This window comes from Equus caballus, chromosome 19, assembly GCF_041296265.1.
Source record: "Equus caballus isolate H_3958 breed thoroughbred chromosome 19, TB-T2T, whole genome shotgun sequence".
NCBI classification, from domain to species: Eukaryota; Metazoa; Chordata; class Mammalia; order Perissodactyla; family Equidae; genus Equus; species Equus caballus.
In genome coordinates this window covers 8,540,127-8,556,965 of record NC_091702.1, presented here as the reverse complement: position 1 = coordinate 8,556,965, position 16,839 = coordinate 8,540,127, and the positions used below count along the sequence as shown (strand labels likewise).

The following is a 16,839-nucleotide window of genomic DNA, read 5'->3' as shown; positions in this document are numbered from 1 at the left end:
AACTTTATAACTGGCACGACATTCTCCTCTACTCTTAACAATTGTTGGAAAATTTTCTCTTGTAAACTAAGCAAGATCAGGCTTAGGTTAATTTACTCAGGTGGAGAAGCATGCTTTCTCTTGTTCACTGTACGATGTGTGAGGAAGTAGAGCAGCCCTCTCCTCTTTTCGCCTTAGTGGGCCAATGAAAATGCCCCAGTGCATCCCCAGTTTACGAGTACTCAAGGCTACTAATTCTCAGTCTGGCAAACATTCATCACATATCTAAAATGCATGAAGTGTGTGAGGTTCCAATTTTTGAACATATCTGAATAATTAAAGTTTCATTATTCCAAAGGTCATATAGTGAAATGTGTTGATAGGTTAACAGATTACTTAGGAATAAAGTGCCAAAGGCACTGTCACGATGTTCTCTTCTGAAGGCCATGCCCACAGCCAGCTCTCTGCCACAACACCGTCTAAATCGCTATACTGGGATGGGTTTAGGTACCTACCACATCATAGGTCAAGAGTGCTAACCACTGACTCGTGGATCTGAAACTTCTTATTACAAAGCTAATGCATTGTACAGATTGCATCATGCCGCATGGGTCTAAGAAAAAGCACAGTGCTTATTGTTTTGCTCAAGATTTTGTGGAAAATTGTAATGCTGGATTTTGTCCAAACTTTAATTCTTTGTGAATCTTCTTTCCGTAAAATTGTCCACTTTGTAAAATGAATCTAGAATCTGAAATACAGGGCCTTAATATCATTGTCTTTGAACTTCCTTTTCTCAGCATTATCCTTGGAATTAGAGAAAAAAATGATTATTTTATTGACAACCTCTAATAAAGCTTCTTTTATTGCCCCTTTTTTTTCTGCGCAAAAAACTGCCTGCATTTTATCTGCCCCAGCACTATAAAGTATTCTGCAGGATCATTTCTCATTCTCCATAAACCGGCAGCATGCCCCAAATCAACAGTGACTGGAGTTGCTTGTCTCTAGGTCAGTTTGCTCAAACAGTTAGAACTTGTTTGTCATAAATCAGTTGAGTCCACACGCAGAGATTGATATTAATGCTTTGTTAAGAGATTTTCAGTATGGTTATTTTATACATTGCTGGTTTTGTTTGCAAAATTTAACCAGTGAAAATTGCTCCTCAAGACTCAGAAGCAGGCAACGCCACAAAGTTTACTGTCCTAAGTGGAAGTAATTGCACTCAAATTGACCCAACCTGGAATAGGAAAACATTTAGTTACAGTAATGTTCCTTTCCCTTCCCCTCCCACATGATGATCAAGGCCTTGATGCTTACCACGTCAGAAATATTAAGGAAAGGCCTGTGATCTTTTCTATTGGCGTCATCCATTTTCCTTGTGCCAAGCTCAGAGCTTAGTCATGCAGATATTTGTCATATCTTCCAAGGTCAACTCACATTGTGTTCTGTCTCCAGGTCTCATGCAGCCTGTAAGAGATTTTCCATTTCTCATGGTCCTTGTTTGAACTTCTCAGTGACATTCCACACTGGCATCTCTACATTGGTTTGTTCCGAGGGCTTACGTATTCATTTTGTAGAGAAGTGTCCCCTCAGCTTGAGCACAATATTAAGAAAATATTGTGAAAGTTTCTCACAATATTTTCTTAATATTTCAACACGCGTAATGGTAAAAATACAACATTCAAAATGGTTGACATCCAGATACAGTAGTGTTTACAAGGTAAAATAAAGCCATATATGATAATATTGGAGAAGACAAATGTCATAAAATCAATGGTCTGACATTCCTGGTTAAAATACTTTAAAAAGGGGGGGAAATTATACAAAAGGTAAACAAATAAAAGAAACTAATAAAGAACAGGAATCAATGGAATAGAAAATAGAAAAACAATGAAGAAAATTAATAAAATGAAAAACTGATTATTCAAAAATATCAATAAGAGGGATGAACTTCTAATTAGGCTAATACAAATATGAGCAAAGGCAAAAATTAATAGTATGGAGAATGGAGGAGGGAACTTCCATAGTTATTAAGACATTAAAAAGATAATAAAGAGATGGTATTAAATTTTATGCCAGAAAATTTGACTACTTGGATGAAATATGCAAACTATTTGAAAGATACAAATGACCCATGAAGAAATAGAAAATCTGAATATCTCTATATGCATGAAAGATAATAAAAAATGTTTTGTTGAGTAAGCAACTTCCCACAAAGAAACTTCTAACGTCTGAAGAAAGACAAATATAATTCTTAAACAGACTCAGAAAATAAACTTGCCTTGTTAGAAACGTTAAGAAGTTCTTCAGAAAGAAGGAAAATGCTGTGAGTCAGAAAATGGGTCTTTCAATAGACGAACGGATGGAAAAACTGCGGTACATGCACACACTGGGATATTTTCATAGAAAAAAATAAATGAGCTATCAAGCCACAAAAAAAACCATGGAGGAACTTTAAATTTATATTTCCCAGGGTAAGCAGTCGGACTGAAAAGTCTACATATTATATCACTCCACTTAAATGGCATTTTGGAAAAGGCAAAACTACAGAGACATTAAAAAGATCCGTGGTTGCCAGTGGTTTTGGGGAGAGGGGAGGAGGGATGAATATGTGGAAAACAAGGACTTTTAGGGCAGAAAAATTACTCTGCACACTATTGTAATCGTGGATACACAATATTATGCATTTGTCAAAATCCATACAACCGTACAGCACAAAGCATGAATCCTAACAAAATTAATTTTAGTTGCTGATAAAGTGTCAATATTGGTTGTTCTTCACTTGTCACAAATGCACCATACTGAAAGAAAATGTTAATCACACGGGAAACTGTGAGTTTGGGAAGGAAGTACACGGGGACTCTCTGCACCATCCACTCTCATTTTAAATCTTTACAAAAGTAACTGACCAAGTTAATATGGAGGAAAAGAACTATCTTGACCTCCTTTACGCAATATCAGGTCAAATCAGTCGTTGATAAACTTTGTTTTAGCCTGGTTAAAGCAGAGTAGTACAGCTTGAAAAAATTGTGTGTTATTCCAGGAACGCAAGGTTTGTTTAATATATGAAAATTAATGCACTTCACTATATTAAAATAATACATAAGAAAAGACATGATCATTTTAATAGAGGCAAAGAAACCATGTGAAAAAACTTTTAAAAATTCATGGAAAACCTCTCAGCAAACTAAGAATAGAAAGACAAATGCTCAGTGTTGAAAAAATAAAAATAATGATTTCTACCTAAAATCTTAAACAATGCAAGTATATACTTGTCACCATTCCTTTTCAACTTTGACCAGATATCAGTGTAAAAAGATGAGAAAGAAGAAACGGAACATAAAATTCGAAAGGAACAAGTAGAACTCTATTTTCTAGAGATGATGTGATCATCTATGTAGATAATTCAAAGGAACCCCAAAAAAATGAATACTAGAAACAATAAGTAATTTTATTAAGTAGCAAGACACAAAGTTAATACACAAAAGTCAAATTTACTGCTATACCTCTCAATGGGCAGGTACAAAATAAAATAAAAAGTAACATCATTTACAAAAGCATAAAATTAAAATTCTAGGAGTAATTTAATTGGCAATTTATAAGATGTGTCCACTGGAAGTTAAAAGTAAAAGACTCAGAGAAATTAAAGATAGAGTAAAGAAATAAATATACAATTCTATCAACTGGAATATTTGACATAAAGATGGCAATTCTTCCCTGAGTTCATCTATAGATTAAATGTAGGCCTAATTGAAATTGAAATTCTAGCAGGATTTTTAAATTATATAAGAAACTGAATCTAAAACATATTTGCTAAGTCAGAGGTCCTAGAATATACAAAATGATTCGATTAAAGGAAAATACTTGAGGACAGATATTTCCTGTGTTTAATATTTACTATTAAGCTATATGGAACAAAACAGTGTGCTGCTGGCATATGGATTCGTAGATAAAGGAGTTGAACAAGCTAGAAAGTCTGGAAATACATCCCCTCTTACGTGATAAATTGGCATTCTACAAAGATACTAAGATTTGTATGATAAAATGAAAATGACTGTTAATATCAAATATCTGGCAGTTTTTATAATGTTAAACAAACACCAGATGACCCCACAATCCCACTCTAGGTATTTAACCTAGTGAAATGAAAACCTACGTCCACACAAAATCTGTTCGCAAATGTTTATACCAGTGTTTTCTCACAGTTGCCCCAAACTGGAAACAACCCAAATGTCCTTCAACCAGTAAGTAGATAAAGAAACGATGGTGCAGTCGTACCATTGGATACCATGCAACATTAAGAAGGAACCAACTGTTAATGCTCACAAATACTTGGATGAATCTCAAAGGTAATAAGCAAAGTGAAAGAAGCCAGACTCAGAAAGCTGCACACCATGTGAATCCGTTTATGTGGAAACAGAGAAGGCAAAACTACAGGATGGAGAAGAGACTAACTTCAGGGTTAGAGATGGGGAAGGCATTTGACTATAAAGAGCAGCTCAGTGATATTCTGGAAGACGACAAACTGTTCTGTATCTTGAGTGTGGTGGTAGTTTACACAATCATATGCATTTGTCAATTCTCACAGGGCTGTGCCTCTCAAGAGAGTGAATTTCACTTTAGGTAAATTACAGATAATTTTTTACAAGCAAAGAATAATGCACATTTCTGCCTATTTTCTTTCTTGGTGTGTCTTCTTTGCACCTTCCTCCCCAGTTTCTGTTGTCAAGAGAAGGCAAAGGTAATATATACGATTGTAACCTGTGGTGTCTTGCCATGAGAAAACATGTCATAGACAAACTGGAACTAGGGAGCATTAAGGTTCTTTCCAAAATGATGGGCAGGGTTTAGGTCAAACAAGATTTAGCAATGAAGAGATCCATTACTGCCTCTAGGCCTGAAAGAACAAAGGAGGGAGCAGTCTCCGGACTTGGAGAGAAAGTCATCTGGTGAGGGCTGCCTGGGGCCCTCAGTCCAGGGAAGCACCCTATCTGCACTGCCCAGCCCAGGGACCAGAGGGAATAAATATCCTGAGGGCCCTCTTCTTCCTGCAGGTGGCTGACGCTTGCAAAACTTAACCAGAAACTGTGAAGCAAGAGTTCCCACCAGTGCAGTCCAAGCAGGTCAGCCTCACTGGGCACAGAGCCAGGCAGAAAATGGGGACATATATCTGGATGGGCAAATGGAGGCCATCCAGCAAAACCATAGCATTTCCAATAAGGAACTGAAGGAATAGAATCCATATTATTGAAAAAAAAAAAAAAAAGCTGAAACACCTAATGTTAGTTATCCCATCTTTTGTAGCTCCTAAGAAGCTCCTGTTATTTCAGGATTACATATTCACACTAGCCTTTGTATTACTAGGAAATCGTGTGTAACGATGCATACTACAACATTATTTTTCAAATAAAAGTGAAATTTTGTAAATATATACTAAATGATCAAATATAGATAAATTAACTTTTTTTTTTGCTGAAAGCTATTCAAGGAAATTCCTTGTACTTTTTACAAAACAGACTATTCTTTTAGATATTTTTTCAGACATAAATTTGTATCTAACAATAGATATTGGGTTTCGCATTGTCTTTTCTCTGTTTAGTCTGTCACTTTTTATCCTATATCCAGAAACTCTGAACATCTCATCAAATCCCATAGCTTCAACCGTAATCTGTGAGTGTGTAACGAACACACCTTCCCCACTCGCCTTCACCTCCTTCCATTCTCCAGTCATAATGTCCTTCATTGGATGACATTTCCACCTAATGTACTGAAGTCACATTCTCATCAAAACAGTTCAATACAAAGCTCATCACACCCTCTTCTCCATGAAGAGACATTCTTTTTCCTTCATCCCATGAAGAGACAACCTTCTTTCTAGCTTCTCTTTTCATTAATATTCCATAAATAGGGCATGGGGTATTTATCTATGGTACCTTTTCAGAAAGATTGTTGTGAAGAATAAAAAGATAAAGAATGTGAAATATTCTGCTAAAACGTTAAATAAAAATGTTTTGAGATTTTATATTCCATATTTTCAATGTATAATAAAGATTGGCGTGGATTAGGAAAACTAGATTTATTTTTCAGACACACTCAGTGTCTTCAGTGATCTATTTTTACGTTATTCATGTTTAAGACGTTTCAGAATTTAAATTTCCAACATTTGGCGTTTACTTGAAAACATATGTACTGTCTATAGTAATTTGCTCACTAATAGGTTGGGTACCTTTTTATACATATGTCACATTTCTAAAATTTATTTGGCCACTTCCTATATTAGAGGCTTGCTAAATTTATCTCAACATTTTTAATAAGCACATGCTTATTTGCAGAATATCAGCATCCATATAAATTGCTTACAAAATATGGCTCTGTAAGTATTTTATATTAAAACATAAATATAGGTGATACCTTTGTTAATGATTCAAATAATATCCAGTGATATTATAAATTTGATATTTTCACATTTAATTGATTTTTTTTACATTTTAAGATTACGTGCTGTAAAAATGTCACATTCTATTTATTCAAGTGACTTTTGATTTCTCCATCTTGATTCAATGACAGATGCTGTCAATGTTTTCTACATTTGGTCACTAAAAAATATGTTTTGTTTGAATTACCAATGCTTCTACTTTTAACGTGACTATCCTAATTTAGCAGCTAGCAGAATAGTTTCCACATTTTCAATTTATTGTGCCCAGTGCACTAGATTCATTTATGAATACCTTTGTTAATGTCAGCTCCAGCTGAAAATTCTCAGAGGCTCAGTATAGTTTTAAGATTAAAATTGAAGCTCCTTCCATTAGTTCTTTTTTTATGGCTGAAAATATCTTCTTTTTTTTCATTTTCCATTCTTTTAATTTCAACTTGTATCTTTTTTTATTGTGGTAACACTGTTTTATAAAATTATATACATTCCAGGTGTACATCACTGTCTTCTGATTTCTGTGTAGATCGCATCATGCTCATCACCCAAAGACTAATTACAATCCATCACCACACACATGTGCAAATCACTACTTTCACCTCCTCCCTGTCCCCCTGCCCTCTGCTGACCACCAATCCAATCTCTGTCTCTATGCGTTTGTTGGTTTTTTATTTTGTTTTGTTTTCCCAGTAATCTTACTGAGATCACAATGGTTTATAACATTGTGTAATTTAGGGTGTACAATATTATTTATCAATTTCTGAATACACTTCATCGTGCTCATTCTCAGCGGTCTAATTTTTATCCATCGCCATACATATGTACCCCTCTGTCCCTTTCGCCCACCCAGCAACCTCCTTCCCCTCTGGTAACCACTAATCTGTTCTCTTTATCCACGTGTTTGTTATCTTCCACATATGAGTCAAATTATTCAGTATTTGTCTTTCTCTGTCTGGCTTATTCCACTTAACATCATACCCTCAAGGTCCATCCCTGTTGTTGGAAATGGGACAATTTTGCCTTTTTTATGGCTGCATAGTATACTATTGTGTGTGTGTATATATATATATATATATATATATATATATATATACACTACATCCTCTTCATCCATTCATCTGTAGAAGGGCACTTGGGTTGCTTCCACATCTTGGCTACTGTTAACAAACTTGCAATGAACATAGGGGTTCATAAATCTCTTTGGATCACTGACTTCAGATTCTTTGGATAAATACCCCGTAGTGGGATAGCTGGATGGTATTGTATTTCTATTTTTAATTTTTTTAGAAATCTCCATACAGTTTTCCATAGTTGCTGCACCAGTTTACATTCCCACCAGCAGTGTAGGAGAATTCCCTTTTCTCCACAACCTCTTCAACATTTGTTGTTTTTTGTCTTGGTAACTATAGGCATTCTGACTGATGTAAGGTGATGTCTCATAGTTTTGATTTGCATTTCCCTAGTAATTAGAGATGTTGAACATTGTTTCACGTGTCTGTGGGCCATCTGTATATCTTCTCGTATTTTCAACCTAAATGTCCATTCTGGCTTTTTCTGCCCCTTCTGTCTAATAATAAGAAGGAGGAGGAGGAGGAGGAGGGGGAGGAGGGGGAGGGGAGGGGGAGGGGGAGGGTAGGGGAGGGGGAGGGGAGGAAAAGAAGAAAGAGCGTCAGTTCACTTGAACTGCACATTGATCACCAAGTGCATTATTTCATGGCCTCAGCTTTGTGGTTTTTTGAATTGCTGTTTCTTCGAATACATACTTCCACACTTTCTATACCTATGAAAACCCATTTTATACTACAAGGTCAAATGATACCATGTCCCCTAATAAATTCAATTTTCCTTCTTCGAAAAACCGGGATCATTTTCTACTGTGCATCTCATCATATAAAACCAACTCTGGAAGAGCCTCCATAACAGCTTATTGCTTAATAAAGCTTAAATTCCTTCAATGCAAAGTCTTTTCTATTTACATATTAAGACAAACCTAAATAAACCCACACGTAGCTATTTAACACACCTTGATTTGATTTGACGATACATCACCATCTAGACTATCATTTAAATGTGTATTTGTTAGGATCCTACACTCTCATATTGCTTCTTCTTGAAAAATACTGCTCTTTCAGATGACTGAGCTACACAGTGATGGTAATGACTCATACATTCTCCTGAAAGTCTTAATCACGGAATCATCTTGATTCTCAATGCTTTTCACATTCAGCTTTAAATGAAATTTAAGAATTACACCTTTCTTTTTTGTAAGAATCCGTTTTATTTTTAGTCCACTCCGCCAGAGTGGGAAAGAGTGGCAGCCCGCCGCGCTGCTCAGCCCTGGGGGCCCTTCCTCCACTCAGACGGCCGACCGCCAGAGTGGGTCAAAGTGGCAACCCGCCGTGCAGCTCAGCCCTGGGGGCCCCAACCTGACTCAGGTGGCAGACCGCCAGAGTGGGTCGAAGTGTCAGCCCGCCTTGCTGCTCAGCCCTGGGGTCCCTCACCCCACTCAGGCGCCCGACCGACAGAGTGTGTCAAAGTGGCAGCACGACACGCTGCTCAGTCCTGGGGGCCCCAGCCCCACTCAGGCGGCCGACCGACAGAGTGGGTCAAAGTGTCGGCCCGCCGCGCTGCTCAGCCCTGGGGGCCCCACCCCCACTCAGGCGACAGACCGCCAGAGTGGGAAAAAGGGGCAGCCCGCTGCGCTTCTCAGCCCTGGAGTACCCCCCCCCACCACCACCACTCAGGCGACCGACCGCCAGATGGGTCAAAGTGTCAGCCCGCCCTGCTGCTCAGCCCTGGGGACCCCACCCCCACTCAGGCGGCCGACGCCCAGAGTGGGAAAAAGTCGAAGCCCACTGCGCTGCTCAGCCCTGTCGGCCACCCCTGACTCAGGCGGGCGACCGCCAGAGTGGGTCAAAGTGGCAGCCCGCCTTGCTGTCCAGCCCTGGGGTCACTCACCCCACTCAGGCGCCCGACCGCCAGTGTGTGTCAAAGTGGCAGCACGCCACGCTGCTCAGTCCTGGGGGCCCCAGCCCCACTCAGGCGGCCGACCGCCAGAGTGGGTCAAAGTGGCAGCCCGGCGCAGCTCAGCCCTTGGGGCCGCACCCTGACTCTGACGGCAGATCGCCTGAGTGGGTCAAAGTGGCAGCCCGCCTCGCTGCTCAGCCCTGGGAGAACTCCCCACCCACTCAGGCAACGGACGGCCAGAGTGGGTCAAAGAGGAAGTCCGCCGCGCTGCTCAGCCCGGGCGGCCCTACCCCGACTCAGGCGGCCGACCGCCAGAGTGGGTCAAAGTGGCAGCCCGCCGCGCTGCTCAGCCCTGGGTGCCCTTCCACCACTCAGAGGGCCGACCGCCAGAGTGGTTCAAAGTGTCAGCCCGCCACGCTGCTCAGTCCTGGGGGCCCCAGCCCCACTCAGGCGGCCGACAGCCAGAGTGTGTCAAAGTGGCAACCCGGCGCAGCTCAGCCGTGGGGGCCGCACCCTGACTCAGACGGCAGACCGCCTGAGTGGGTCAACGTGGCAGCCCTCCGAGGTGCTGAGCATGGGCGGGCCCCGCTCCACTCAGGAGGCCAACAGCCAGACTGGCTGAAAGTGGCAGCCCGCCGCGCTGCTCAGCCCGGGCGGGCCCCCCTCTACTCAGGCGGACGACCGCCAGAGTAGGTCAAAGTGGGAGTCCGCCACGCTTGTCAGCCCTGGCGGCCATCCCCCACTCAGGCAGCCCACAACCTGTGTGGGTCAAACTGGCAGCCCGCCGCGCTGCTCAGCCCTGGGGTCCCTCAGCCCACTCAGGCGGCAGACAGCCAGAGTGGGTCAAAGTGGCAGCCCGCCGCGCTGCTCAGTCCTGGCGCTCCCACCCCCACTCAGGCGGCCGACCGCCAGAGTGGGTCAAAGTGGCAGCCCTCCGAGGTGCTGAGCATGGGCGGGCCCCCCACCCCCCGACTCAGGAGGCCGACAGCCACACCGGTTCAAAGTCGTAGCCCACCGCGCTGCTCAGCCCTGGGGGCCTCACACCACTCACCGGGCCGACCGACAGAGTGGGTCAACGTGGCAGCCCGCCGCCGTGCTCAGCCCTGGGGTCCCTCACCCCACTCAGTTGCCCGACCGCCAGAGAATGTCCAAGTGGCAGCACGCCACGCTGCTCAGTCCTGGGGGCCCCAGCCCCACTCAGGCGGCCGACCGCCAGAGTGGGTCAAAGTGTCAGCCTCCCACACTGCTCACTCCTGGAGGCCCCAGCCCCACTCAGGCGGCCGAGAGCCAGAGTGTGTCAAAGTGGCAACCTGGCGCAGCTCAGCCCTGGGGGCCCCACCCTGACTCAGGCGGCAGACCGCCTGAGTGGGTCAAAGTGGCAGCCCGCCTCGCTGCTCAGCCCTGCAGGCCACGCCCCCAATCAGGCGACCGACCGCCAGATTGGTTCAAAGTGGCAGCCCGCCGCGCTGCTCAGCCCTGGGGGCCCTCCCCAAGCACTCAGACGGCCGACCGCCAGAGTGGGTCAAAGTGGCAGCCCGCCGCGCTGCTCAGCCCTGGGGGCCCCACCCCTACTCAGGCGACAGACCGCCAGAGTGGGAAAAAGTGGCAGCCCGCCGCGCTTCTCAGCCCTGGAGGCCCCCCCCACCACCACTCAGGCGACCGACCGCCAGAGTGGGTCAAAGTGGCAGCCCGCCGCGCAGTTCAGCCCTGGGAGCCCCACCCCAACTCAGGCGGCCCACCGCCAGAGTGGGAAAAAGTCGAAGCCCACCGCGCTGCTCAGCCCTGTCGGCCACCCCCGACTCAGGCGGGCGACCGCCAGAGTGGGTCAAAGTGGCAGCCCGCCTTGCTGCTCAGCCCTGGGGTCCCTCACCCCAATCAGGCCCCCGACCGCCAGAGTGGGTCAAAGTGGCAGCCCGCTGCGCTCCTCAGCCCTGGCGGCCACCACCCCACTCAGGTGGCCGACCGCCAGAGTAGGTCAAAGTGGGAGTCCGCCACGCTTCTCAGCCCTGGCGGCCATCCCCCACTCAGGCAGCCCACAACCTGTGTGGGTCAAACTGGCAGCCCGCCGCGCTGCTCAGCCCTGGCAGCCCCACCCCACTCAGGCGGCCGACCACCAGGCTGGGTCAAAGTGGCAGCCCGCCACGCTGCTCAGCCCTGGGAGAACTCCCCACCCACTCAGGCAACGGACGGCCAGAGTGGGTCAAAGAGGAAGTCCGCCGCGCTGCTCAGCCCGGGCGGCCCTACCCCGACTCAGGCGGCCGACCGCCAGAGTGGGTCAAAGTGGCAGCCCGCCGCGCTGCTCAGCCCTGGGTGCCCTTCCACCACTCAGAGGGCCGACCGCCAGAGTGGTTCAAAGTGTCAGCCCGCCACGCTGCTCAGTCCTGGGGGCCCCAGCCCCACTCAGGCGGCCGACAGCCAGAGTGTGTCAAAGTGGCAACCCGGCGCAGCTCAGCCGTGGGGGCCGCACCCTGACTCAGACGGCAGACCGCCTGAGTGGGTCAACGTGGCAGCCCTCCGAGGTGCTGAGCATGGGCGGGCCCCGCTCCACTCAGGAGGCCAACAGCCAGACTGGCTGAAAGTGGCAGCCCGCCGCGCTGCTCAGCCCGGGCGGGCCCCCCTCTACTCAGGCGGACGACCGCCAGAGTAGGTCAAAGTGGGAGTCCGCCACGCTTGTCAGCCCTGGCGGCCATCCCCCACTCAGGCAGCCCACAACCTGTGTGGGTCAAACTGGCAGCCCGCCGCGCTGCTCAGCCCTGGGGTCCCTCAGCCCACTCAGGCGGCAGACAGCCAGAGTGGGTCAAAGTGGCAGCCCGCCGCGCTGCTCAGTCCTGGCGCTCCCACCCCCACTCAGGCGGCCGACCGCCAGAGTGGGTCAAAGTGGCAGCCCTCCGAGGTGCTGAGCATGGGCGGGCCCCCCACCCCCCGACTCAGGAGGCCGACAGCCACACCGGTTCAAAGTCGTAGCCCGCCGCGCTGCTCAGCCCTGGGGGCCCCGCCCCCCACCCAGGCGGGCTACCGCCACAGTGGCTAAAAGTGGCAGCCCGCCACGCTGCTCAGCCCTGGGGGCCTCCCACCACTCACAGGGCCGACCGACAGAGTGGGTCAACGTGGCAGCCCGCCGCCGTGCTCAGCCCTGGGGGCCCCACCCACACTTAGGCGGCCCACCGACAGAGTGGGAAAAAGTGGCAACACGCTGCACTGCTCAGCCCTGGGGGCCCTTTCCCCACCCAGGCGGCCGACCACCAGAGTGGGTCAAAGTGGCAGCCCGCCGCGCAGCTCAGCCCTGGGAGCCCCACCCCAACTCAGGCGGCCCACCGCCAGAGTGGGAAAAAGTCGAAGCCCACTGCGCTGCTCAGCCCTGTCGGCCACCCCCGACTCAGGCGGGCGACCGCCAGAGTGAGTCATAGTGGCAGCCCGCCGCGCTGCTCAGCCCTGGGGGCCCTCCCTCCACTCAGGTGGCTGACCACCAGTGTGGGTCAAAGTGGCAGCCCGCCACGCTGCTCAGCCCTGGCGGCCACACCCCACTCAGGTGGCCGACCGCCAGTGTGGGTCAAAGTGGCAGCACGCCGCGCTGCTCAGCCCTGGCAGCCCCAGCCCACTCAGGCGGGGGACCACCAGGCTGGGTCAAAGTGGCAGCCCGCCGCGCTGCTCAGCCCTGGGGGTCTCGCCACCCACTCAGGCGACGGACGGCCAGAGTGGGTCAAAGTGGCAGCCCGCCGCGCTGCTCAGCCCTGGGGGCCCTCCCCAAGCACTCAGACGGCCGACCGCCAGAGTGGGTGAAAGTGGCAGCCCGCGGCGCAGCTCTGCACTGTGTGCCCCATGCCGACTCAGGCGCCGGACAGCCAGAGTGGGTCAAAGTGGCAGCCCGCCGCGCTGCTCAGCCCTGGGGGCCCTCAGCCCACTCAGGCGGCAGACAGCCAGAGTGGGTCAAAGTGGCAACCCGCCGCGCAGCTCAGCCCTGGCGGCCACCCCCACACTCAGGGGGCCCACCGCCAGAGTGGGTCAAAGTGGCAGCCCGCCGCGCTGCTCAGTCCTGGCGCTCCCACCCCCACTCAGGCGGCCGACCGCCAGAGTGGGTCAAAGTGGCAGCCCTCCGAGGTGCTGAGCATGGGTGGGCCCCCCACCCCCCGACTCAGGAGGCCGACAGCCACACCGGTTCAAAGTCGTAGCCCACCGCGCTGCTCAGCCCTGGGGGCCTCACACCACTCAGTTGCCCGACCGCCAGAGAATGTCCAAGTGGCAGCACGCCACGCTGCTCAGTCCTGGGGGCCCCAGCCCCACTCAGGCGGCCGACCGCCAGAGTGGGTCAAAGTGTCAGCCCCCCACACTGCTCAGTCCTGGGGGCCCCAGCCCCACTCAGGCGGCCGAGAGCCAGAGTGGGTCAAAGTGGCAACTCGCACTGCAGCTCAGCCCTGGGGGCCCCACTACGACTCAGGCGGCAGACTGCCAGAGTGGGTCAAAGTGGCAGCCCTCCGCGCTGATCAGCCCTGGCAGCCCTACCCCACTCAGGCGGCCGACCACCAGGCTGGGTCAAAGTGGCAGCCCGCCACGCTGCTCAGCCCTGGGTGACCTCCCCACCCACTCAGGCAACGGACGGCCAGAGTGGGTCAAAGTGGAAGTCCGCCGCGCTGCTCAGCCCGGGCGGCCCTACCCCGACTCAGGCGGCCGACCGCCAGAGTGGGTCAAAGTGGCAGCCCGCCGCGCTGCTCAGCCCTGGGGGCCCTTCCACCACTCAGAGGGCCGACCGCCAGAGTGGTTCAAAGTGGCAGCCCGCCGCGCTGCTCAGCCCTGGGGGCCCTTTCCCCACTCAGGCGGCCGACCGCCAGAGTGGGTCAAAGTGGGAGTCCGCCGGGCTGCTCAGCCCTGGGGGCCCTCCCCACCCACTCAGGCGGCCGACCCCCAGAGTGGGTCAAAGTCCCAACCCGCACTGCAGCTCAGCACTTGGGGCCCCACCCCGACTCAGGCGGCACACTGCCAGAGTGGGTCAAATTGGCAGCACTCCGCGCTGCTCAGCCCGGGAGGGCCCACCCCCAATCAGGCGGCTGACAGCCAGATTGGGTCAAAGTGGCAGCCAGCCGTGCTGCTCAGCCGTGGGGTCCCCTGCCCCACTCAGGCGGCAGACCGCCAGAGTGGGAAAAAGTGGCAGCCCGCCTCACTGCTCAGCCCTGGCGGCCACCCCCCACTCAGGCGGCCGACCGCCAGTGTGGGTCAAAGTGGCAGCCCGCCACGCTGCTCAGCCCTGCGGGCCCTTCCTCCACTCAGACGGCCGACCGCCAGAGTGGGTCAAAGTGGCAACTCGCCGTGCAGCTCAGCCCTGGGGGCCCCAACCTGACTCAGGTGGCAGACCGCCAGAGTGGGTCGAAGTGTCAGCCCGCCTTGCTGCTCAGCCCTGGGGTCCCTCACCCCACTCAGGCGCCCGACCGCCAGAGTGTGTCAAAGTGGCAGCACGCCACGCTGCTCAGTCCTGGGGGCCCCAGCCCCACTCAGGCGGCCGACCGCCAGAGTGGGTCAAAGTGGCAGCCCGCCGCGCTGCTCAGCCCTGGGGGCCCTACCCCGACTCAGGCTGCTGACCCCCAGAGAGGGTCAAAGTGGCAACTCGCACTGCAGCTCAGCCCTGGGGGCCCCACCACGACTCAGGCGGCAGACTGCCAGAGTGGGTCAAAGTGGCAGTCCGCCACGCTGCTCAGCCCTGGGGGCCCCACCCCCACTCAGGCGGCCCACTGCCAGAGTGGGAAAAAGTGGCAGCCTGCCGCGCTGCTCATCCCTGGAGGCCCACCCCCCACTCAGGCGACCGACCACCAGATTGGTTCAAAGTGTCGGCCCGCCGCGCTGCTCAGCCCTGGGGGCCCCACCCCCACTCAGGCGACAGACCGCCAGAGTGGGAAAAAGTGGCAGCCCGCTGCGCTTCTCAGCCCTGGAGGCCCCCCCCCCCCCCCCCACCACTCAGGCGACCGACCGCCAGATGGGTCAAAGTGTCAGCCCGCCCTGCTGCTCAGCCCTGAGGACCCCAGCCCCACTCAGGCGGCCGACCCCCAGAGTGGGTCAAAGTGTCAGACCACTGCCCTGCTTAGCCCTGTGGGCCCTCCCCCCACTCAGGTGGCCGACCGCCAGTGTGGGTCAAAGTGGCAGCCCGCAGTGCTGCTCAGCCCTGGGGGCCCTCCCCCCACTCAGCCGGCCGACCGCCAGAGTGGGTCAAAGTGGCAGCCCGCCACGCTGCTCAGCCCGGGGGCCCTCCCCCCACTCAGCCGGCCGACCCCCAGAGTGGGTCCAAGTGGCAGCGCGCCGCACTGCTGAGCTCAGGGGCCCTCCCCCCACTAAGGCGGCCGACCGCCAGAGTGGGTCAAATTGGCAGCGCGCTGCACTGCTGAGCCCTGGGGGCCCTCCCCACCCACTCAGGAGGCCGACCGCCAGAGTGGGTCAAAGTGGCAGCCGCCGCGCTGCTCAGCCCTGGGGGCCCTCCCCACCCACTCTGATGGCCCACCGCGAGAGTGGGAAAAAGTGGCAGCCCGCCCGCTGCTCAGCCCTGGAGCGCCCCCCAGCCCCCACCGACCTCTTTGTCTACAGATCATCCTCTCAAATGCCAATTTATCCAGAATCCTTCTCCAGGGCTTCTAGTTTTCCAAGATAGTTTGTGCCTACAGGGGGTCCACCCACCCACCATCTGCCATGTCAAGTTTTCTCTATTCATTACTAATGAAAAACAACTTGTACAATTAAAAACAAAGTGTTCTGTTCAAATTAGGATATCTTGACACATGGTGTTTGCTTGGATTTACAAATATGAGATCCTATGGTACCCATATTCTAGAATTTGAATAAAAATTAAAATTCAAAGTAAATTATCTTAAAACCACATAAATCAAATGTACAAAAATTTAAGAAAAATAGTGAGGAGAAAACATAAGTCCATATAAGGCATGATCAAGTGGAGATTTGAAATGTTCTTGAAAAATAAATATAATGTATGAGCTTTTTTTAAATCGAGGAACACACTTCTTGACCATTTTGACAAGTGCGATCTAGATTTTTACACAGCAATTCAAGTAAAGTTTTATTTTAGACACCACACATAGAGACATTTAAAAAATTCAAAACATTAGAAACACAAGTATAAAAATAACACACTGAGCTGCCACATGAGGCATTTTTATTTGAGAACATATATCAAAGTAGCAATGCCTCTGTAGATAGAAAATCATAAGTATTCTTGAGCTGGGCTCAATTAACTGGTTTGTACAGATTTTAAGGTATTTGACCCAGCAAAACACTTTGACATTGGAAGGCCACAGTTTCTTGGTTTCTCAGATTGAGAAGAAAACTCTTGGTATCATTTAAACATTAGAATCTAAGAATATTTGACTCCAGACCAGAACCCAAGAACAGTTGGCTACCGAATACAAAGGCATATAAGAACCCTCCTTGAATGTTCACTCTCAAAGCTGGAATGAGACTGATATTCCACATGT

The 16,839-nt window shown here is 50.4% G+C and overlaps 2 protein-coding genes across 4 annotated transcripts in view; one reads left to right on the top strand and one right to left on the bottom strand.

Annotated features, from left to right (window-relative positions):
- The window catches only part of LOC106781115 (ral guanine nucleotide dissociation stimulator-like), a 44,976-nt gene extending 34,307 nt beyond the window's left edge, over positions 1-10,669 (bottom strand). Inside the window, exon 1 of one of the 3 annotated variants that reach the window (XM_070243126.1) lies at positions 10,425-10,669. The gene's annotated coding sequence lies outside the window, so the exon portion shown is untranslated. The remainder of the gene's footprint in view (positions 1-10,424) is intronic. The other 2 variants (XM_070243124.1, XM_070243125.1) reach the window with 2 other exon arrangements.
- Positions 10,670-13,192: 2,523 nt separating this feature from the next.
- LOC138919025 (basic proline-rich protein-like) lies at positions 13,193-15,667 on the top strand. Its single transcript, XM_070242936.1, has 3 exons — positions 13,193-13,897; positions 13,960-14,876; positions 15,061-15,667. Exons 1-3 carry the CDS (start codon positions 13,193-13,195, stop codon positions 15,665-15,667), a joined length of 2,229 nt encoding a protein of 742 aa, XP_070099037.1.
- The last annotated feature ends 1,172 nt before the right edge of the window (positions 15,668-16,839 follow it).